General features: G+C 39.8%; 1 protein-coding gene across 2 annotated transcripts; it reads left to right on the forward strand.

Annotated features, from left to right (window-relative positions):
* The first annotated feature begins 946 nt into the window (after window positions 1-946).
* Window positions 947-22,027, forward strand: LOC111320177 (cytosolic non-specific dipeptidase). Of its 2 annotated transcripts, none has more exons than XM_022922868.2 (17): window positions 947-1,088; window positions 1,218-1,236; window positions 5,928-6,038; window positions 6,617-6,736; window positions 7,156-7,197; window positions 8,361-8,441; window positions 8,900-8,974; window positions 9,296-9,376; window positions 9,930-10,003; window positions 10,424-10,498; window positions 12,088-12,232; window positions 12,535-12,634; window positions 13,654-13,706; window positions 14,158-14,276; window positions 15,774-15,859; window positions 16,295-16,461; window positions 17,680-18,892. In XM_022922868.2, the coding sequence occupies exons 1-17, from the start codon at window positions 1,051-1,053 to the stop codon at window positions 17,728-17,730; spliced, it is 1,437 nt and encodes a 478-aa protein (XP_022778603.2). In that variant the 5' UTR covers window positions 947-1,050; the 3' UTR covers window positions 17,731-18,892. The 2 variants fall into 2 exon arrangements, with proteins under 2 accessions (XP_022778603.2, XP_022778610.2); XM_022922875.2 differs by lacking the exons at window positions 15,774-15,859; window positions 16,295-16,461; window positions 17,680-18,892 and adding exons at window positions 19,394-19,479; window positions 19,804-19,970; window positions 21,450-22,027 and having other exon boundaries at window positions 949-1,088.
* The last annotated feature ends 2,805 nt before the right edge of the window (window positions 22,028-24,832 follow it).

Genomic DNA, 24,832 nt, shown 5'->3' on the forward strand with positions numbered 1-24,832 from the left:
AACTCTAATCTCATCTTCGCTCGAAAAAAAAGAAAAGCTAAGCATGGAAATATTTGCTTATTAGATGTGGGTAGATGACCCTGTACTACTAAGCTGACATTTGCAATAAAGCAAACCCGCCCTTTCCATCCAATATTTCTTGGTCTTTGGTTTTGTTTTTCCCACTGAAAACAGCATCGGATCGATTCCCAATGATCAAAAGGTATTTAACTTGGTCTTCAGCAATCGACAGACTGAGGTGAAATGACAATGACCAAGGGACTGGAAGAGAATCCGTGGCCTTCCTAGCTCAAGAATTTCAACACTCTAGACAGCAGTTGAAAGATTAAACTCTTTCCAAACCCCTTCGGTAACTGCCCGAAAACATCTCTCCTTCCCATGATGTTCTCGTTAATAAGTTTTTGTTCAGATTTTAATTAGCAAGCCGGAAACACAGCTAAGCTTTCTCTTAGCACTTGCTGGAGATCGTCCACGAACTTAACGTTCTCTGCAACCTTGGCCGTATTGTGAATGACTTTACAACTAAGATTAGATTTTGGCGCGCAGAGAAAGCAGAAAGCTACGTAGGCGAAAGCGCCAGTTGCTCGACATACCTGCGTGGCCCGTGCGACGAAATAACTTCTAGTGATACCTGCGAAAGTATTCAGTATAACTTCCGATAAGATTTTCGCGGACAATCTGATCGATTTCTCTTACGTTGTGTGCCGAGACTGAAACTTTTCACCTCAAGCAAATCTCTGTCGCACGGTCCAAACAAACATGGCGAGCTACTGGGCTACTAGTATGTGTCCGTGTTAAAACACACGAAAGGACTCTAAAGCACACTTCACTCTGATTGGGCAGAAAAACAGAAAGATTTTCTGGCACCAATCAGACGGCAGAGCCACTGCGACCGTTTGGAACTAGTCTTGTAAGACAATGTCCCCAGGGGCTCTTCATGCCCTAACTTGAAATCCACTCAGCCCCTGGGTCTCCGAGGATGAAGAATCGCGATCTCACAAGAACTTTCACTTTCAACTTCCAAGTTTCACTTTAATTACAGGATACGCCATGGCAGGACCCTCTCCAAAACTTGAGGCAATTTTCAAGTAAGTTTGGATGACTTTCTGTAACTAATACTCTCAAGGAAGACGGTAATTTTATTCAAACGTAAATGGCATATTTCTTGACTTTATACTGATCGAATGTTGTTTAATTTTCTTCCAAATACTGTACAGGTACGTCGACGAGCATCAGGTAAGCGATCAAGCTTTTTCATTTTGCATTTTAAACCTCTTGTTCCAAAAATTAGTCTTTGAAATGGCGTTAGAAGTCTGAAATTGTGCAAGAAAGGTGGCATTTCTGGTAGTCATGTCCCCTAAATCACTGATGGATTTTTTCGATATTTTAACATTTGTCGCTGAAGGAAGACCACCGATTATTTGTGGGGGGCGGAAACAAGAGATTAAAGTTCTGTAACAGACTGACATAAAGCCGCTATGTCCCTGCGTTAGGGTACTTTGACCCTGAACTCTAAAGTACTGTTTATATCCTAATCAATCAGTGAAGACAACTTGATGCTACATCCAAATATTAGTTCATCAGTCAGCGTGCGTTCATCGAGAATTGAAGCAGGGGTGAAGTTCGGAGAGCACGAAAGAGTTGTTCGAGGCTGCGCCTCGAGCAACTCTAGCTTCTTGGGTGCTCTCCAAACTTCCCAAGTACTTCAATTCTCGATGAACGCACAGCTGACACATGAACCAGTTGTTTTATAACATTTTCAATGCTGTAAGTTTATGTTTAAAGGGCAAAAATTTCTTCTTCTACGCTTCAATGCGTTGTTTATTTTCTTTCGGAAAAGTATATTCGCTATGCTTCAACGATCTTGCCTTAGATTGGTCAAAAACTGACAAGTGAATTCATTGACTTCATCAGCTTGCACAATGGGAAATTACAAGCCTCTAGCTGATAGGTTTCTCTTATCTTGTCACCTGATGTTTAGTGGATGGCTTATGGTCAAGTCACCCGGAAGTCTTCTCGCCCAAAGTCTTGTCGCTTGGAAACCGAGTCATGTCACCCAAAATTTTGGTCATGTTGCTATTTAATTTAACAAAAGCATTAAACTAGCAAGAATTTTTCCTCAATAAACTTAGTCATAAAGTAGGGAGAAAATTTTGCAATGTGATCCTAAAGTGAACTAGGTTTTTTTGTCCTTATCTCGTTGAAATTTACCTTCTTTATATATATTTTAATAATTTGGATCAAAATACACATGGAAGTGCCAGAGGGAACAGAGCACAACTACTTAATTCGTACCAATTCTGATCCTAGGAGAGGTGATGCTATTGGTCAAAAGTCACAAGTAAAGACAATGGACTGTTGAGGGTTCCCAATAGGGTTCTTCAATCCCGCCATCCCAGCGGGAATTTTCTTTTAATCCCGAGATCCTGATGGTTTCTACCGGCAAATCCCGATCCTGGTTATATTTTCTTAATTCCTTTCCTCAGCAAAAATGATCCTTGAAGTTCTGTTTCAGATTCCCTCACAGCAGACCCAAGCACTGACTATTACTTTGAATTAGTTGTATCTCTCTGCACTAAAACAATGATTTAGTTCATTTGTTTTTCATGACTGGTTTTAAATGAGTTTCGTCAGTCAATGAGTCATTTTTATGGTTTTTATAACTCGTTTTTTTTGGTTTTTTTCTTTTTTTTTCTGTTTTGCCTCTTTTGTTTGACAACGCCTGCCTTCCAGATCACTTCGATCCCTGAAAAAAGTGTCTCTCAGAGATGATAGCAATCACTGAAGAGCATTAAGGGTACATATCATGACATACCACGGCAAATTCACTATTCACTACACATATTTCAAGTCACCATCAATCACAACTCAGAAGACAGTGTGCTCATTCACAATTTTTGGCCATGGCAACAATCATCTGGAAATTCCATAAAATCGAGTACAATTGTGCTCAACAGTTACTGAAACATATATTCTTTTCGACCCAAGTTTAACCAGTGCTACATGTTCCAGCTCAAAATGCTGTAATCACTGGTGATGAAAGCATATTATAAGAGCTTGAAATTAGAGCCTGTATGGATTTCAATTTTGAACAAAAATTATTTCTGTCTTCCTTTGAAAAGCAACGATAAAATTTGAACCTCTCTAAGTGGTGTCCTTTTTATGTCGCCAAAACGCTACTGCAAGCCATTTAAGAGATTTTAAATAAATAAATAAATAAAATTGTGGATTTATATTGCGCCGTTTCCATGACGGGATGATCAACTGCGCATTACAACAATGCATGGAATAAATACTAATTACATCATTACAAGAATGCATGAAATAAATACTAATTAGATCATTACAACAATGCTTTGTAATAGATGCCAGTTACATCATGTGTAGTATAAAATATTAAAAGCTAAGCTAACTAAGAATAAAAAGCCTTACTAAAAAAAAGTGTCTTTAAGAGTTTTTTAAAAGTGTCGACAGATTTAGCCATTCTAATTTCCGATTTTGACACGTATAAAGAGTACGCATCACTGTATTGTAGCTTTCAAGGGAAAAACAGAGATAGTTTGAATTTTAAATCCATACAAACTCTTATAGTACGCTTTGGTCACCTATGGCTAAATTAATGCGAAATGTTTATTTGATGATTTCTATCATCTAGGAGCTTGTTTAGCAATTTGCTGCAATTAAACTATAATTCCATTATTGAAGTGAACAGTTCTTCCAAAATGTGAAACCGTTCCAAGCACAAAAGTTTCCTTGTGATCCAACAACAGAATTCCACCAACATCATCATCAGCCTTGTTGTTATCAGTAGACTCGTCATCCAAATCATTGCTACTGCTTGAATCATACTCCAGTATGCCGTCTTTCTCGTATTCTTCTTCAGCTTCGTTTCTCTGTTGTTCCCCGAAGCGTTCAAGGGAGACTGACTCACCCAGTCGCACCTCTCTCTGGTAGAGGTAGGAAGGCTGGGTTCCGGCTCTTGCCATTGTTGTCTCTTGTCTCACAGAGTGCTGACGCACTGCAGCACCAAACATTTGTGCCCAGTCCCTCATAACTTGTACACACTGTGGTGTCATTGGTACAGCTGGCAAGGGTTGTGTAACAGGTATGGCCGACAGAAACACAGCACGTTCGGGTACAGGATACCAAGACTTTGGATTTGTAAAATAGATTGCTGCCCAATGGGTCGTTCTCTTGATACCTCCTTTGGCTTCATTTCCAAAGTTTCTTGCATGCAACACTGTGCAAAGTGGATCTCTATGATGCACAACAGAGTGAATATTCTCCACATCCAGTGTCATGCAACTTTAAGTTAATAAATGAAGGGCATGGTATCCTTGTAATTCTTGCTGAAGCTTTTCAAGGCCACATTTTAACATATGAATGGACTCAACAGTCTTTGACGCCACATTACCCTGAGGACCATTGAGGGTTCTTGGTAAATTGGCCACCTCATCTCTGATCGAGTTCTCGTTACTACGCAAGACCCGAAGAGTACCACTAACGAGCTCAACTGCTTCTTGGATGCTAGTGGCGCTGTAAGACTGGTGCTTTTTTATATTAATAGACTGGTGCTTACTGATATTAATAGACCATAGAAAAGAGTCATTTTTCACTGTTGAAGTTCTTGCTATTCATTGTCTTCATTTGCAATGTAATAGTTCCAAAAGTGTAAATTAGTAAAGGCAAGAAACAGAACTTGCCTAACTGTTTCTCTGAAGGACTTTAATGTCTTCGCCTTCCGTAGAAGTTGAGCCAAAAATTTCTCTTTATGAAGAAACGAATTTCCGCTCTTCCCCGTCTCATAAAACAAAGCTACGCAGCTAATAACATCAACAACATCATTCTCAAAGTTAACAGACATTGCTAGGGTGCATTAAACTACTCAAATGATAACTTAGCTAGTCTTCCTCGCGTCGAATATCCCACGCACACCGATCAGGATCTGTATAAACTTGACACTAGAAATATCACGGTCAACAAATAACAAAGGTCACAAAGACAGTGTCAAATTGGATTCTTCATTACGGCTAAGGTGTCCAAGGTTCACGAAAATAGACCACAGATCACCATAGAGGTCACGGAGCAGCGTTATAGGGTCATGGAAAATGTGGATGTCAAGTAGGTCATTGTTCAGCTATTTCCAACCATTTCCGACATTAATAAGATGAGCTAGCTAAGATGACAGCTTGCATATTTCAGACTTGGGAATTCTTGAATCTCAATTTCTTTAAAGCGGCATTTCCTGATTCCCGCCTGTTAAAATCGCCAAATCCTGTGTCCCGGTCATAAATACAATCCCGAATCTTTTCCCCCTTTTCCTTCAAAATCTTGAACCCCGGCCTTCAAATAAGCCAAATCCCGGATCCCGAAAAACCTATTGGGGACCCTCACTGTTATCTGAATAATACCACATTTTTCTTACACAAGGCAACAAGTTATTTGTTCTTGTTAAGAAGTTCACAAAAAGACACACAACTTTATTTGCATGCAACTTGCCTGACTTTTTACTAACTCTTTGTATGCAACAATTGACATCTGTTTACCAGGGTTTTTTTCATTTGTTAAGGTTAAGAGGGTCACAAATGGACACATCAGAACTTTATTTGTGTATTACTCGCTTTGCTTTTTACTAACTTGTGTTGTATGACAATCATCATGTGAAAAGGGAATTAAAAAACTGCTTTATTGTGGATCCTTTAACAATCTGCAAAAGAGGACACTTCTCTATTAGTTTGCAAAAGTTTTCGGAACACTACATGGATGAAGGGCTTTAAAACATGAACTCAACATGGTAAATATGATATCTGCCACAGATATTGCATTAATCATGTCAGCTTCACAAGCTGTTGTTTGTTGATTGAATGCTCTCGACCAATCAGATTTTTTTTACTAGTTAGTCTAATGTATAATAATTTGTTTTGTAGGAACTTTATGTGAAAAGGCTCAGTGATGCTGTTGCAATTCAAAGTGTCTCAGGATGGACAGATCCTCCATACAGAGACAACATTGTCAAGATGATCAACCAAGTAAAAGATGTATGTGCAAAGTGTAGTTTTTTGTTATGTCATTTGACCAGCCCCATGCTGGTCTTTGTTTAAAACATTTTCAGAACATCCCTAGATGAGGGTTGTAGGTGATGGCATGAGCTGGGCTGGAAAAAGGCCATCTGACCATGTTAGTTGTGAGCTGAACAAAATAGCCAAGAAAGGGGAAGTATGGTGGTCGTCTGTTAAAATCATAAAATGTTTATGATTGAGTTAGGTTGGGCAGGAGAGGAAGATACATTTTGCTCTTGGCTCTTTTGAAAGTAAATGCACATAGATTGAGAAAAAATTTAAGCTGCTGTTGTGTAGGTTGTCAGGAATCTCAGGATTGCTGTGGATACAAGAATTTTTTACGCTTATCTTCCCATTAACGCACACCACACAAAAAATTGAATCATTTCAGTTTTTTAATGACCATCTCTTCTATTGACATGCACGTTTTGCAGTGTAGGTGATTATATCATCAATTGCATCACCTAGCTTAATATCTCAAAGTTCACTTTTCAGTGTGAAGGTCATGCAATGTGTTTTCCAACAAGAGTAATGCTGCACAATTTTTTATTCAACAGAAAGTGATCAGTCTTGGAGGTGAGGTTGAGTTAGCCGACCTTGGCATGCAGCACGGTGCTGGTATTCCACTGCCACCAGTACTCTTGGGAATACTTGGAAAGGATCCTGCCAAGAAAACTGTGAGTCAATGATCTCATTCATCAGTCTTCATCGTTCAACTGTCATTTTGAAGTGGAAATTTAAGTTTGGTGTTTTTCTGTCTGAGAACTTTACCAAGATAAAGTTTTAGTTTCATTACCTGTAGTTTTTTTACCTCAAATCCTTTATTTTTAATTCAGTTCATGTATTAAAAATAGAGTATACTCTGTATATTGTTCCATTAGCTTTTTAACCCTTGTAGGATGTTTGAAATCTAAAAGAAATGCAGTCAATTGCTAGTGTAATATTAAACAACATGGTTTTACTGGTAAAAAAAAGTACAGGTTTTGAATCACATAGAGCATGCTTTGTTTCTGCTCTACAGTGTAGCACTTAGAAGAATGAAATAGTGGTACATGTTTTTTTTATCAATTATTTATATTGCATTTTCCTCATGCAGCTCTGTGTTTATGGACATCTTGATGTTCAACCAGCAAAAGTGGTGAGTACTTTGTAGTGTCAGGAATTTTTGGGTCGATGGATATGATTAAATTGAATTTTATTTTAAGTCAGTTACTTGACATGTGTGTGAGATTGGTGGCCTTATTGAATTGAACTCTGAGGCAAGAGGTCTGGTTTTATCATGTATCTGAATCATTGCGATGAGTTGTTGGCCAGTTATTCTGGATAGCACATATTTTTAGCTTTTCCATTGATATATAGTATACTGTGGTTAGGCTTCAGATAGCTCGGTGACAATTTTTTTTGTGAAGGACACCCACAAAGGTCTTCCATGTCCTGAAGATGAAATTGGGGGGAGGGGGGGGGGTCTGTGTCTTGCTTTGGGTGTTGGCCATAGTGGAGGTTAAAAGAAAAAAAGAGAGAAGGGACAACAGTACTGAATTGTAACCCTTGTAACCCTAACCACTTAGCCCCACTTCGGCATATGATGTGCAAGAGAGCTTAAGTGCTGAAGAAGAATGAGGGGATATCATGTGGAATGCTGACATATTTGATCTGCATATTCATTGATCTCTGAGAGTTAAGAGTATTAAATTTCTCCTTACAATGTCACCCTTTATTACACGACTCAGGCAGTCAGAGGGCCAATAACTAAAATCAACCAATCAAAATGCTCTATTGCCAGTCAATATTCTCTCAGTTTTGGACTGGGCACTGTCCCGAGTGGTCCCGAATGATACCGTACTTGTGTCCCTTTGAACTTCAGTCATATAATAAATCTCTTATTAACCAAGCTTGCTTGGGACCATACTGGAAGAATATCGGCCCTCTGTCTTTTTTGTATGGACCTCGCTGCGTTCAGTCCGTACTGTCAAGACCTTGGGCCGATATTCTCCCAGTACGGCCCTTGCGCTTGGTTAATAAGATATAAGAACAAAACACAATTTAAACTAAAGGTAACTAAAGTTCTTATTTGTGATACAAATTCTCTTTGTTAGTGCGCAAAGAAGAGAATATGCATACTGATGTCAGGGTGTTTGGGGTTAAGCTTCTTCACTTCAACCTGAGATGGAGCAAATTTAGTTGAGAAGATGCACAAGAAGCAATGTAGAACTGGCACCCAACAAACAACCAATTATGTCTCCACATTACTCATATCTTCTGGAAAAGAAATATTAACCATTATGAATTATAAATTTCTAGGAAGATGGATGGGACACAGATCCTTTTACATTGACAGAAATCGACGGGAAGCTTTATGGTCGTGGATCCACTGATGATAAGGTAAAAAGATAAGAAAAGCACAGATACAGGGGCAGATCCTAGAAGCACTGAGGGGAGGGAAGGTAGGGGTGGAATGGGTAGAGGGGGATTGAAACCTTGATTCAGCAAACAGAGACATTTTCACTATAGTCTATAAAAGCTGAGAAGTATTTTAAGACAATATTTAATGGTAACGTGATCCTGTTGTTGCCAAACTTTTGGTATAAGACAAGAGATAAAAAAAGGACCTACAGGTCTGACGGGAGAAAGCTGTAGACTTTCTTACAGGATCAGTCACTTCCTCTTTTACCCGCTTTTTAATTTCTGTTTTTTTTTTTTTCATCTATTCAAGAAAATGATTTGAGCTAGCTTGCTGTTGCTAAATAATAATTATTATTTAATATTATTATTATTTAATATTATTACTTATTATTATTTACAATTATTTAAGTTAATTCTCCTTTTAACGGTATTTTTAGGGTCCAGTGCTAGCATGGCTGAATGCTATTGAAGCATACCAGAATACTGGTAATGAGTTGCCAGTCAATCTAAGGGTAAGTGTCAGTTTTTGGAAAGACTGTTGAAAGGGTAACTTGAAAGTAGCATATTGTTAGCTTAGAAGTAATACAAAAATTGCCATTAAATATGGTTATTTTTTAAGCTATGTTTAATATACTTAGTAATTTCTGTGACTGAGTATATAATGGTTTAAAAACAGCTGGCAACCAGCAAAATTTGCCATTTATGTGAAGCAAAATTAATGCCTATTTTTTCTGAAATGAAGAGAATTTTTTGCTACAAATAATAAATTACAATTATGATAACCATGCAAATTGTTCAACATGTTAACTGCCTTTATTTCTTTTTCCTACTAGTTTGTATTTGAGGGAATGGAAGAATCTGGCAGTGAGGGTCTGGATGAGCTGATCTTCGAAAGGAAGGATACCTTCTTCAAGGTTTGATTAACATGATTATTATACTGCACATTTAGGGGATAAAGGTATTGAAAGGCTTGGGCCAATAAAAGCTTCAAGAAGGATTTTTACACTCATGAGGCCTTTTAAATTGCTAGTGCTCAAAAGTTAACACCTTTTGTGATGTGAACTTTTTTATTTCTAGACACTGAAGGTTAGTGTCTTTGAAGGCTGAGTTTCCCAAGACCTGTCCCCAGAAAATACCAAAAAATTATGGGCCAGAGTTGTGACAGTGTGTTTAGTTGTGACCTGGATCCTGTTAGTTAAATTTTCAACTTAGTCAGATATAGTTTTTGTTGAAAATGATATAAATACCCTAAGCTGATTTTTAACCATTAGATAAGACTGAATACTTTGCGAGTGTCATACATTAACTTTCCAGTAGCAGTCCAAAGGTTAGTCACTGTTTCAGACATCAGACCTCATGGGACTACCCAAACCCAGATAACCACCTGACATGATCAACAGTTTTACATATTAAGTTATTTATTTAAAATTAAGACTAAATCAAATTTTAATTTACATTATTCTGTAGCCTGTTGATTATGTTTGCATATCTGACAACTACTGGTTGGGTAAAAGGAAGCCATGTATCACATATGGATTGAGGTAAAGGGAAATATATGATTTAACACTTGGTTCATGCTTTACTCATTGAGAAGTGGAACATGCAGTAATATAAGTTCATGATCATAGAGCCTGAAAGATGCGTTAGAGTGTCTCGTGCAACTTTAACTTCTTCAGTGCTCTCCAAACTTCCATGTACTGAATGCTTGGCTGAATGCACCTTTTACACATGACCAATTGTTCAGCAAAATGTTTAGAACAGTTATGTTTCTAATGGATAAAGAAAAGTTCCCTCTTCCTGCTGCAGTTCATATGCTCTTGTCATTAGTGTGCACAATGGGAATATGAAGGGCAGTTGATCAACTGAGACAAATTATTATACTTCTCCTTTGAAAGTCTAATTCAAGTTTGAAGCTGTCCTTTTTTTCTTATAGTTTTTTTTTTCTTTGATTTCCTTTACAGAGGCATCTGTTACTTTTTTTTGGAGGTCAATTGTGCAAAGAAAGACTTGCATTCTGGAGTCTTTGGTGGGACAGTGTGAGTAAAAGGCTATCTTTTTCAGTAGCTTGCTTGGAAATTGTTTTCTCTTGAACACTAATAATCTTATTTTTAGAGTTTCCCTAATTTTTTTTGAAAAAAAGAAAACATCGAAATATCTCATTTTTCAAAATAGTTTAGGAATTGACTGATCTAATTGGATAGTTTTTAATAAGTGATGGACTGGTCTGGCTTAGGCAGCAGAGTAGGCGCCTTGTAAGGACGAATTAAGGTTAAGAAGCTAGCCCTCGTTTATCCAACCGGCCATGTTTGACTTAAAGATGGAGGAGATAGAGTGGTACGAATTTATTTCTCTCCCCAGCCTTCCACTGCCATTAAAATCAAAGATGGCGGCCATAATTTTCGCTAAGAAAATACTAAGCACTTGATCCCCAAAATTACGTCTGCTCTGCAGGCCAGGTCTGGCTTGTCAGTTCACTCTTAAATGATCTTAAAATGCAAGGATCTTGAACATGTAGGACTATGAAGGATCCCTGACGAATGGTAATCTTTGTAAACTGCTAAAAAGTGTCATGCCTGCAAATTTTTAGCACTGATTTGACCCTAGATAATGAAAATGATCAAGAATCAAATTCCGAAGACATTGCAAAGTAGTGGAATGTTTACTCATGTTTTACCCACTTTTGCTGGGACCAAATTCCAACGCCTACGCCAACCTAAATAGAGCTCTTTTCGATTAAGTGCCACAAACCAAAACCAAAGCAATCACATAATCCAATCAGAACACAGGGAAAAAAAAACTCAAGGAGCCAATGAGAACGCAAAGTATAAAAAAGTTACCTGCCGAAGTGCAGGAAAACGCGGGGTCGCAATTGGTTTTAGTTTTGAATTGAATCGTTTCAGATCTAGCCTGTGTACAGCCGCCCCCATCCCCGAGTTTTTTGAGGGGATGGGGCGGCTGTACACAGACTATTTCAGAGCAGAACCAAAGCAATATTGGTGGGGGGAGGGAGGGGGTGAGTTTCTAGAGAAACTGGTGCGGCGTCGATGGGGGAGTATAACAATATAATCTGGTCTTATCAAATGAGTCAATAATGTCAATATGCCATCGTAAAGAGTTTCTAAGCTGGCGTTTCAAGCATTAGTCCTTCTTCAGAACGAATGACTAAGAGCTAACGGTTGGAACGACAGCTTGGAAATTCTTTACGGTGGCCAATGTACATTATGAACTCAGTTCATGAAAGCAAATTATCTTGTGAAAGCAGTATCGGTTGAATTATTTTTGACGCTCGATTGAAAATTGCCCTCTTAACACCATGCCAATATTGGTTATTTTTCCTCTCTCTACACTACACTACACTTTATTATTACGGCTCCCTAATACGAGGCTATTCTGTCGTAATATACGATGATATATACAATACTAAATTACAATGGGTAAAAGAATATTTACATGTGTTGCGAAAACAATTAAAAAATTGAAATGAAAAAAAAAATGATGATTAGCATAAGTTCATATAAAGAAGAGTTTCTAATAAAATGGGCCACTTTCCTTTTAAATCTTGAAATATCGTTTTTGCTTCGAATGTTTTCTGGAAGAACGTTATATTCTTTTTTCTCTCACACAGACACGAGGCAATGACTGATCTTATTTACCTCCTGGGCCAACTGGTGGACCTAAAGGGGAACATTTTGATCCCTGGGATCAACGACAAAGTCTTGCCCTTAACTGATGACGAAAGAGCAACTTACACAGATATTGACTTTGACAAGGTCAGTCAGCAGCAAAGCCGACAGATTTATTTCATCACCAGCGTTTCTTTGCCCGTGAGAAGTTACCAAGCCCTGAGCAACGCGAAGCGGCGAGAAGTCTACCAGGGGACTAGCACTGATACTGGAGTACCAGATCAGGGTCCTAGCAAACCTCTCCTTGACTCGTTTCAAATCTACCGCGGGCGGAGAAACGCACGTCTTGCAACGTTAATAACGAGGGCCTTCATGGGTTTTCATTAACACTAAAATTCCTTAAAATTTTGTAACCTTTATTTCCTTATCTGTCTTTTTTTTTTCCCTAGGAGGAGTACCGCCAGGACCTTGGTCACAACAAACTTATCCATGACACCAAAGAGGAAGTTTTGATGCATCGTTGGCGATACCCTTCCCTTTCTATTCACGGTATAGATCGAGTGCTTATTTTACATCAAGTTTTTTTAGAATAGAACACTGAGGAAAGAGGGGAGGGGGGTAAAAATTAAAAAATTGGCCACTGTAAGAGTCTTTAGCTGACGAAGGGCTAACGCTCGAAATGTCAGCTATGAAACTCTTTACGGTGGCCGATTTACGTTATCAACTCAGTTGATAAAACCAAATTACCTTAAGAGAGAACATTGTCTTGAAACCTGCGCGGCTCGCCATGACTCCTACTTGCTTCCAGTTCCAATCAAAAAGTGCTGCTACGATTAAAATTGTTCGTCCTTCTCGAGCGAAGACGACCATGACTTCGGAGAAAAAAAAGATTAGTGGTTGTTTTGATTGTGAAAATAGCCATACAGTCCAATCCTCGTTCTGAACTGTTTATTGCAATGTGGACACGGGATTGCCTTAGGTGAGCCAGGCTGAGAGCTGGCGCTGGCACTTGCTCTGCTTTTCCGCTGCGGTCGTTTCTGGATCTGGTTCTCCGGCCATACGTGTCGACTCATACGCTGCAACACCGGGGTGGGAGATGGGAGCGGTCTTGTGCAGCTGCTTCCGAGGAGGTCGAGACTGATGCTATAGGATTTGAGAGAGGCCTTCAGCCAAACGTGGTCTGAAGGCTGCTGAAGGCCTTTGCTCCGTACGGTTGTTCTGGCGTCTAGAATGAAATACACTTTAGGTTTCCAAATACGTCTCAATCTTGTTCAAATTCTGTTACGCCAAAAGACTTCTTCAGGCCTGCCGACATTCCACCGTATCTATAACTATTCTTAAGCGCTTGCAAATACTAATTTCCACAAGGAAAAGTTTCTTCCACTCGCGCGCTTACTCGCCCGCGTTGATGCAATGCAAGTTATTTAACGTGGTCAGGTTGATTAAACGTAAATTGCAGAGTTGAGTTTGTCCGTACCAATAAAGGTTTGGATCAAGTGGTCTGAATCTGCCCTCCATGTTACATTGCGTTGGTGAACTTACTTTAATTTCCCTCTAAATAATTTCAGGCATTGAAGGAGCCTTTTACGAGCCTGGTTCGAAGACAGTTATTCCCCGAAAGGTATGTAACTTTGAAATCGTTTGTTTTGTGGAACTGAAAATTCACAGAATTTGTACTGCCAAATAGCTAACTGAATGACATTATCGGGTGGTGAAATCATATGTTTCTACTGGAAAGCAAAGTTTTCATTGGCCTTTAACCCTTTCACTGTCAGGATCAAAATGTCAATTGTCTGCGCTATCTACCAAGTTATTCTTACAACTGAGAATTCGGTTTTGAATCAAACAATTTCCCCAAGTTGATTTTTTCGGCTTTCTTCTCAAAATTTTTTTCATTTCTTAAGGGGGAATTCTTATATGCTCACTTTTGGGAGTGAAATGGGTTCAATTGCAACGGAGCTTTTTCAGACCATGACTGATGACAAGTCGGCGATACTGACGGGCTTTACTTACCATTTGTGATGTGGCTAAGTTGTCCTTTTTTTATCGATGTGATTGGCTTTGATTTTCAGGTGATTGGCAAGTTCTCCATCCGTTTGGTGCCTGACATGACGCCACAAGAGGTGGACGAGACAGTGTGTAACTACATCAAGAATCTTCATGAGCAAAGAGGAAGTCCAAATACTATATCGTAAGTTAGCTAAATTATTCAATTATCATGACAGATTTGACTTTTCTCGGAGAATGCATGCTTCATTTAGTTTTAATAACTTTATTGGTATCATAAGTTACACATATACAGAAATAAAAGAAATAATAAAAAAAAGGGCCAAATGGGATTGCGCGAAAGGAAACAAAATCCCATGCGAGGCGTAATCCGAAAGGGGACAACCTCGGAACCAGGAAAAGGTTCCACAGAAAAGAAGTGTCCCTTAAGTGAAGGTAGAGGTTACAATGGAACCTCCATTGAGAGGATACACTCAGGGCTTTAAGTTGGAGCATTCGTCTCCCACCGTTGTGGCCTAGGTTCGATTACTGGACTTGGCGTCACATGTGGGTTCAGTTTGTTGTTCGTTCTCGTCCTTGCTCCGAGGGTTTTATCTGAGTCCTCCGGTTTTTCTCCCTCCGCAATAATCAACTTTCCAATTTCCGATTCGACCTGGAAATAATGGACAAGAACAGCCCCCATTAGTTGTTTCCCCAATAGAAGTGTATTTTCAATTAGTGTAACTGATGTAAAAGTTACAAGAGCATTCTTGTAACTTTTATATCAGTGAACATTCTTTAGGACTCCCTTGGGAGCAAGGGAGTCCTAAACGAGAGCTCCAATTGCAGTAGTAGATTTAGAGCTGGGGTACGGGGGGGCCGCGCCCCCCTTAATTTTGGGTTAAAAAAATTAAACGCAGTGGGAAGGAAAGCTGGCGCGGGTGAACACGCACAACCCCCCCCCCCCCCACACACACACACACACACACACACACACACACACGCGCGCACACACACACTCACTCACACACACACACACACACACACACACACACACACACACACACCCTGGACCCGCCACTGAACTGTAGTTTTACGATTATCCTCTCAGGTACTATTGCATTATTGTTTTATCGAAAGGGGAATATCTCTGAAATGAAAAGACTTCACTCATTACTAGTATCCCAGCCAGCCTTGCAGCGGACCCTATCCCAGTTCCCTCTTTTTTGACCTCACCATTCCTCGTGGCGCATGCTCCCTCGGTACTTCTAGAAGCCATAGCATAAGTCACGACGTTCTTTCTAAGTGATAATTGTGGCTCCTCATCTTTTGAGAAATAAAGCTTCAAACTGGCAACTTTATTCGAAAGTAACACTGCAAAAGTATGATAAATTCGTGATAGGTTTTAAATAATTATCAAGTACGAAGAAAGTAACATCCGATAGCGTTATGGCTTTCCAAGCCACCGCCACGGGTTCTGTAAACATCTCCCCGAATGAGACACATAGATTCCTTCTTGAGTATCAAGTAAGAAGGGGAGAACTTGCGTCAGGAGTAAATGTTTCTGCGCCTGTGAACCGTTCGTTGTTTAAAGAATAAATTTTAAAAAGTTTTGGAGCTCTCGCAGACCTTCTGGAGTTTCTCGTTCTATCATTGATCGGGTCGACAGAGTTGTAAAGACGTCCGCGTGACACATTTTCAGGGTCAGCGTTCATCATAGTGGTCCACCATGGGTCAGTGATATAAACCATGTCAATTATCAAGCGGCTAGAAGAGCCTTGAAAACTGGTAAGTAACACTATGGAGTTGTATGGACAATGGTCCAAAAAAATCGTGCCGCTCGGCACCTATCACATGTCAGTTTAAACCAATCGCAGTCCGTTCACAGCCTCGTTTTTCCCGCGCTTCGGGCAGTTTGCTTATTGTTATTCTGAGTCCTAACTGGCTCCATGTGAACGTTTCCTTTTCTTGTGGTTCGGCTCTGTGATTCGTGTAGTTTTTTTACGACATTTTATCAAAAAGTGCTCTATTTCCACTAGCGTTTTTCTATTCAACCAAATGGATACTTCAGTGTAGTTTTGCCAGGCGTAAAAATATCGCGGTGCAATCCTTCAAGAAACATGAATGATAATTTCTGTGAGGGCTAGCGATTGATCTCTCGCCTAAAGATGACATTTCCTGTAGGTACTCTTACTCTTTCTTCGTGTTTTTTTTTTTTAACAGTACATGGCGTTGATCCAGATTTGACTCGCGACGGATGTAGTATTCCTGTGACTTTGGCTCTACAGGACGCCCTACAAAAGAGCATAGTGCTTCTACCGATTGGCGCCTGTGATGATGGCGCGCACTCTCAGAACGAGAAAATAAACATCACCAATTATGTCGAAGGAGTGAGTACCCGCTTTTTCTCTTTTACGAATAAACACTTTTTTTTTTTTCTGCAGTTGTAGAAAACAAGTTTGTAGGTCATTTTTTAGTCCAAAAAAACTTTCACTCTCAAATTGAGGCCGAATGAAAAACCTCGCTTGTGAAAAGGTGGTTTAATATTGGGCAATATTGGCCTGGTTACTGGGAATAGGGGGGAGGGGGCATCTGTTATATTCGCTTTCATTTGATTGTAAACTGCTTAGCAGTCTGGTAAAGTCCCCCGTACAGTGTTGTAAAGCGTGAAAAGGTGGTTTAATATTGGGCAATATTGGCCTGGTTACTGGGAATAGGGGGGAGGGGGCATCTGTTATATTCGCTTTCATTTGATTGCAAACTGCTTAGCAGTCTGGTAAAGTCCCCCGTACAGTGTTGTAAAGCGCCATGAGTTTAAGATATGAGCGCTATATAAATACAAGTTATTATTATTATTATTATTATTATTATTATTATTATTATTATATTATTATTATTATAATTATTATATGGCTGTGTCTCGCAAGGACTGGGAACTACCGAATTCACGAATTTGATTGGCTGAAATCAATATTGAAAGCGGTCTAGATTTTCCCATCTAGACCGGCATCTAGAGACCGGTCAATAAAAAAAAGGTACAAAGAATATAAAAAATTGGCATATAAGACACAGCCATATAATAAACATCTTATTAACCGAGCTAAGTCGGACTGTATGGGAGAATCTTGACCTCGGTCGCTGGTACAGACCTCACTGCGTTCGGTCTGTACTGGCAACCTCGGTCAAGATTCTCCCATACAGACCTCCCGCTCGGTTAATAAGAACTAAGTACAAACATCGCTTTGTTATTCACGGCAAGGCTTCGCACTTACCCCCGACTGAAAAGAGAGATTTTAGGATTCACTAAAGTTAGGCACGAAAACCCCTAAAAACCAGCAGGTGGAACAATTAATTTTTTTATGGGCGCTGTATAATATTTGCTGAATAGACCGTCGGCAAAATATCTATATAACTATTTCGTGTTTTAAATATGGTTATGAATCTTACCAAGAAGATTAGAGCAAAATTGAAAATGACTCGCAGAGATATTGTCTTGGACAATAATGAGGTTCAAAAATAAACCCTAACCTACCAATAAAGAGAATTTTTATAGCTTATAAACAATTCTAAAGTGATGATGATTGTTGTTTTACCATTTTCTTTTACAGACCAAGGCCTTGGCCGCGTATATGGTAGAACTTGGTCAGATTAAAGGGTGATATCAAGGCTTTGAGTGGCCGAAGACAAGCTATTTTGATAATCTGCCCGGTACACAATGGAAGAAGTGTCACGGAATCGGCGGTTTTTAATGATTAAACAACTCCCATGAATGACCAAGGCAGAGATGTGTCCTTTCAATATCAATGCAATATCAAGCTGACAAGTGATGAGAATATACAAAAATGGTAAAACTGAAGAACAGCTCCCCAAAAATCTGTCGGCCGACTCAGTGTCGGCCGACTGTTGGCGAACGAAACACAGAAAACACAACGAAAACACAACGAAAACACAACGAAAACACAACGAAAACACAACGAAAACACGACGAAAACACAACGAAATTTACCTCTATCGCGTGATGTTCGTCAAAATTAATTTTGAGGTAATTGTGAAAGTTCAAACTTACCAAGATGATAGTCTAGGTACTCGTTTCTGAATTTGTTTTCATTATGTCGGCCAACTGTCGGTGAACAGTCGGCCGACAGATATTTTGGGGAGCTGTTCTTCAATTTTACCAAAATATCATTTAGGGAATTATTAGTTGATCGAATATCACATTCTTCCAACTAAAATCATATGACTTGCATGGCGGGCAGTAAGGAGAATTACTAAAGAGATCTTGGGAATGAAAGGGGTAACGGGATTTCATATTCAGATTTCATATTCAGATTTCATAACGCGCTCATAACTGGTTATGAATTTTTTTTGTTTTTGACGAACTTAAAGGATCCCTTTCAACCACAATACATTGCGCGCGCGATATGTGAAATCCGCCATTTTCTCTGCCATCCGGTATTGGACAAGTCGTGAAGTGGAAAGAAATCCTCGTTCATCCGAGTACATTTGCCTCACTGAGGTCTTGAATTTCCTCAATCGCGTTCCAAATTTATTGTTCTTTCTATTTGACTAGGCATCAAAACAATAATAGAGGCGCGCAGGGTATTGTGGTTGGAAGGGATCCTTTAATTGCGTTTAATGAGATTTTCTGACTCCTATGGAAATGATATCACAAATATTCCATCACTCATATTGTCTAGTTGCTCTAGATTGCCTGGTGCATATTATCTGGCGTTGACTACAAATCACGTAAGCCAGCATATATTATTTTTACAAATGTTTGTAATTTTAGAAAAAGAATTGAAATAAAGAAAAGCTGGATGATTTGCTTTAGTAAATGCGTTTGTTAGTATTTGAGATTTAACTCTCTCTTATACGAGCCTTGTTATTTGTTACGACTTTTAAGACCAGCTTCGCCATCTCTTTTTTTAAGTGTGGTGGCATATCTTGTAAAAATAAACTTGAACTCAAACTCTGTTGTTGTTTGTTAAAAAGTAAGCTTGAACTTAAACTCTTTATCATGGTATCTTGTTACTGAAGGAGCAGTATTCTAGAACAAGAGTACTTCGCTCTTAGAAGCACCTCTTTCCACGCAATCGTACAAACAACTACCAGCGAACTAACAGGGGAGAAGGGGAGGGGTGGGGGGTACCCTCGGTGGATTAGCATCCTGGACAGGAGAAGAAGAAATGCGCTTAGTAGCTTCATGCTATGGAAACGGCAACAAACTCCTGCTGCGATGAGATTCAATTCTGTATGCAGATTTCTTTTGTCAAGAATCCGCAGAAGCACTCTAAACTCCTTTTCTTTCTTTTGTTTTTCCAGTGTGACTATGGGACACGGTGGGCGGCCATGGGTTAGTGACTACAACCACGGCAACTACCAGGCGGCAAAGAAGGCTCTTATGACAGGTACATGACAGGGTGAACTAGTGCCACACGATCAACAATGTTTGATGTAACACAATGCAGTGTTTATTTTCTTTGTGGCGCAATAGGCGCGTTGCAAGTATAACTGGAGTCACACAATGATTAGTTTTGAATGCGACCTGTGCACGACGGAAAAACTGTTACAAGTGTTATGCCGTGACAGATGTTTGACGGGGATAACTCGAATCATGCAAAGATGAATTTGAAGTGCAAATTTATGGCTTGTGCTCGGCGAAGAAAACTGAAGTCACAAACTCAGTAAATCTTGATTAGAAGTCATTACCGTGTTTATTTGCTTTTTTAAAGTGTTTGGTTCTGAGCCCGACATGACCCGTGAAGGTGGAAGCATCCCCGTGACTCTGACCTTGCAGGAAGCCACTGGAAAGAATGTGATGCTGCTTCCGCTTGGAGCGTGTGATGATGGTGCGCACTCACAGAACGAAAAGATGGATCGAAAGAACTACATTGAAGGAGTAAGTGTTGTGGCTTTTTGGGTTGTCCGAGGGGAGGGGGGAGGGTGGAAGGGGGGAGTGTCGAAGCTTCGAATTGATCGGCACATAGGAGAGAGACAGAGATATAAAGAAAGAGATATGGAGAGACGAGGTCAGTTTGATTTATAATTAACAATTATTCGCCGAAGGCGAGGTGAATATCGTCGAATAATCCCCGAGACGACGAAGTCGAGGGGATTATTCGACATATACTATATACTAAAACAGTGGATAGCGTTGAAGGCGCGCTCTGATTGGCTACTCAAACTCCGAATATCTTTTGCTATTTACCTGCGAGCAACTCGGGAAAAAATGGCGTGCCGATTTGCATCCGCGACAAGCGAAGAAATCACTCAAATAACGACGAAGCAGTCCCTGAAAGCACAGAAAGCGACTAAATTTGGTTTGGCAGTGTTTAAAGATAATGGTAACCGGGAGTTTATCGATAAAAACCATTGAAAAAGGTTTTGTTTACAAATGCAAATTAATCTTGCGTAACCTCACTTGTTCACTTGAAAATCAAAGTTAAATGGTATTTTTCACAGAATGGTTTCAAATACAGAAAGAGTTTGCAACACCATTTGAAGAAATGTCGCCACCAGAGCTAAACAAATGTCTTCAGAAATTTTATCTGTCAGCGAAAAACGAAACGGCAGGTTTTACAACAAAAAATCACTTACCGCGATCCGAGCCGCGTTGGGTCGTTACGCGCGGGAAAATGTTGGAATCGTTGCTGGAATGTATGAATTAAGATCAGTTTTTGGTGGAGTATATTATCTCACTGTTTTAGTATATACTAAAACTATTCACCTCAGTGTCGGTGGTTAGCGGTGAATATTTCGGTGAATATTTCGCGGCTCGGTAAATATCCACCACTAACCACCTCCACTTCTGTGAATAGTTGTTAAATATTCACCGAACCTGAGGCGAATAATTGTTTTAGTATAATTTCAGAGATGAACAACAGAGAAATTTCTAAAATCATAATATTTTAGTAACATTTATTAACATTTTATTTTAACATTTTATATAAACCGCGTGGAGCGGTTTATATAGCGTCATATAAGGAACCGCTCGACCAATCAGATTGCTGGAAACTCTTTGTTCAGCTCTGAAATTATACTAAACTGATTTATAGGATGCCTGCGTAGCAAACCAATGGGCCTATTCCTCGGAGAACGTCAGCAAAACATCAGCACTTCTTCCCCAGTAATCTTTTTCCCCGATATTAGCAGATCGCAACCACACACGCCGATACACACACACATTGACCCTATAGTAGTGGAAAAGTAGTAAAGTTTCGTATACACAAGAAGTCTTTAGAGTTGAACACCTTTGAAGAAAACTTTTTAATTTGAAAAATCTTTGAGATTAAGCTAAACGGAAGTAATTTAATTCGTTACCTTCCATTGTGACCGTATCATGTAATATTGAATTAATCGTCATCCTATTTGTCAACAGACCAAGGTTTTGGCGGCCTACATGGAGGAAGTGGCCAAAATTGAATGAGAAACAAATTCCGTTGCTAATGGTAGACACTGTAGCAGCTCAAGATGATTGGAAAAAAAAATTCACATGGATGAAGAATATTTCCGAACGTAGATATCCCCCTGCCTCCTCTCGCTTTTTTGGGCGATAAAAAGAGGAAAAAATTGAAAGTCAAGATTTGTTTTCGATTTCCTACAGTAGCTTTAACAATCGCCCTTCTGAGAAACGACCTGCTGATCAATGTCAGATCAGAGTCTGAGCAACGGCGCACGTAATCCTCCCTTAACCCAGCACTAGTCCCAACTTGTCATCTGTTGACTAGCTTAGGGGATTGGTGGGTGTGCAGTTGGTCAGATACTGATATTCCCGACACTATTTTGCCAATGAGTTGCTTTGACGCATATCTTAGGTTTACTTATCCGAGTAAGCGTTGACTAAATACAAACACTTCTGTGAAACACGATAAAATAATAATAGTAATGGTGATAAAACATACGCTGTGGCAAAAATGTGTGAAGATTAAAGAGAAAAAAAAAGTGTACTGAACGTAATCCCAGTCACAATATTTTTTAAAGAATAGACTTCCTTTGATTCTGTAACAAAAATGTTACTCGACACTAGCCCTTGAGTAACCTTCCGGCTGCCATGCCAATTCTCGAACTAAGAGGTCATTTAAGACAATGAAAACCAGCTAACTCGAACTTGAATCCCCGCATTAACTCGAACCAGATCCGATTTCCCTTTACCTCATCTTTTCAGTCATTTACTATCACTTATAACTCGAACCACTTCTTGTTTCTCTTGGGTGTTCGAGTTAACTGGATTCTTCTGAAATCTTCCCAGGAAATTCCGCTTTCCCGTCGAGAGAAAGATTGTTCGCGATATTCAGCGTTGAGAAAGAAAACTTACTATTTTTTTTTCAACTTGTTGCAGCAGAATTTTCCTTTTGTTTTTCCGTGCATAATTATTCTTAATTGACCATTTATATCGGGTGCCATATAGGACAATATTGTCTGCCCAAAAAAATAAAATGCAAAGGTTACGTATATATACACCACTTTCATAAATGGCCGCCGGATTGATATTCTTTTGTTTAAATTCGAATTAGCCTCACTGGCCTCGCTTGAGATAATGCATTCTTCTGAATTTTGAACTAGAGAACAAGGCCAGAAAGGCTAATTTAAATTTAAACAAAAGAATATCAATCCGGCAGCCATTTATGAAAGTGGTCATGTGCAACATATATATGGCATGGACCAAGTCAATATATGGTACTGAATAAATAAATATATGACATAGGACAAAGGTAAGAAAAATATATACGGCTATTGTGCCCGTTATCGCTTTGGCCAGCGGCGTTATTTTGGAAAGCGGGAAAACTTGGCCTCTCGTCTAAATTTCCCATCACCACCTAACCCGTGCGAAACAACAACAGGAAACATAACACAGTATTTGCTATCGTGTGCTAACTAGAGGCCGCACGTTTATTGAGTCACGCCAAAGCAATAATACATAGGTGCATGGAGGAAAAAACAGAACCTAGGGAAGAGCCAACGAGCATCCATAGGATGAAAAAACCTCACTGCGCTCGTTACAGCAAAGATTGAGGAAAACGCCGGCCCTATGGATAGAACTCCCCCGAACTGCCGGGCAAGGTCTTAAAGAAAAACAAGGCATACAATTCAGATTCCTAAAGATCGTGAGACCAATAGGCGAGAATCAAGATTGTCTTTGACCTAGCCATCTTTGGCGTTTTCGCTCGCCCAACGACCATGACGCTTGAATAGTCTATCAGGGATTCCGGCATTGGCTGCTGAGGTGGCTCCACCAGCTCTAAGGCTATGAACACTGAGCTTTGAAACGTCTGTTAAACCTCGAAAAGCATCCTTTACAAGCTCGCGAGCTCTAGAATAGCTAATCCCTTGGCTTCGGACCATCGCTTTGGACCGAGGAGAAGTGAGGGGTCTGAAGAGAGGTAACTCTTCGGAGAGGTCGATCTGAGCAGCTGAGACGTATTCTTCCAAGGCCTTAACAGGACACGTCGGTAGGTCAGACCTCGCGATAACGATCCACGCCCCGTCACGGAATTGGTCAGTTTTTGACGACTCCAGGAAAATGGAAGCATATGAGGCGAAAAACTTAACATCACAGGCCTTTATTTGGCTTAACTCGCTAAAGCGGAAGAAACCCGCGTAACCTATAAGACATAAGGCAACCGATCTGAGATCCGAAAGAGAAGGAGACTTATCTGTAATCTTGGATTCCACGAGGGCCTTCAACATCTCAGGAGTCACAGGATCTTTTTTAACTTTGGGCTTTCCCAAAAACTTCTGAGACGCGGTAACCATTAGGGAAACCAGAGGATGAATGGAGATTTTAGACAAGCCAGCCATCTGCTGCGCCCAGTCGATGCTATAGACGACGTTAAAAACTGGAGAAGGGAAATTAGCATCCTGAAGCAAGCACTGCAAATAAATCGCGACTTGAAAGGGGCTGGCAGGAAAGGGGCAGACAAAATTGGAAGGAGCCCAACGTTTTCATCTTCTAAAACCTCCCAGGTAGGTACGTACAGTACCATCTGCTTTAGAACCAAGAACTGTGCCCTTCACCAGAGACGCAGTAGGTTGGAGATGCTCGGGGGTTGAAGAGAAGAATTCCGACCACATTTCCGACTGGAACACGTCTGCAAGGAAAACAAAACAAAAAAGATAAAACCAGACATAAAAAAGATAGGGAATCCGCCTATATCATTTGATAAATAGAGATCAGGAACTAATAAACAGCAATAAAGATAAATAACAATTCTAACACATGATGGCACGAATAAATCCACACCCATGGGCACAGATAGTCCCAAGTCCGGAAAAGGGCACAGGTGGTCCCTTAGTCACAAATTTAAAACGTGCGGTTAATAAACAAAAACTAATCGACCCTACAAAATTAACGAGCAACTCCCTAAATGCTGGGCACAGATAGTCCCAAGTCCGGTAGAGGGCACAGATTGGCCCTTAATCACAAATGTAAAAAGCATGTTAAATAAACAAAAAACCATTGACACCTAAAATATCTCGCAATTCTATAAAAGCTGAGCACAGATAGTCTCATACTCGAGGGCACAGATGGTCCCATATTCCTGGGCACAGATGGTCCCAAAACTCCCCTGGCACAAAAAAGGCCAATACACCAAAAGGGACAAATAGCGAAAAGGAGAATCTCCATATTCTTCCAAATTGACAAAACAGTTGCGAAATATAAGTACGCATTTAGATAATATGTGTACAAATAAAACCACTAGAAGCGAAAAGTTTCCTAAATAAACTCCATAAAGATTCAGCACGCGCGACTGGACGCAAATC

This window comes from Stylophora pistillata, chromosome 10, assembly GCF_964205215.1.
Source record: "Stylophora pistillata chromosome 10, jaStyPist1.2, whole genome shotgun sequence".
NCBI classification, from domain to species: Eukaryota; Metazoa; Cnidaria; class Anthozoa; order Scleractinia; family Pocilloporidae; genus Stylophora; species Stylophora pistillata.

What these genes read in the sequence shown, in the direction of transcription:
- LOC111320177 (XM_022922868.2), top strand. Translation starts at nt 1,051, where the DNA reads ATGGCAGGACCCTCTCCAAAACTTGAGGCAATTTTCAA. An exon ending in GGAGTCTTTGGTGGGACAGT is followed by an intron (nt 10,499 to 12,087) that starts GTGAGTAAAAGG and finishes TCTCTCACACAG; the next exon opens with ACACGAGGCAATGACTGATC. An exon ending in TCACCAATTATGTCGAAGGA is followed by an intron (nt 16,462 to 17,679) that starts GTGAGTACCCGC and finishes TTTCTTTTACAG; the next exon opens with ACCAAGGCCTTGGCCGCGTA.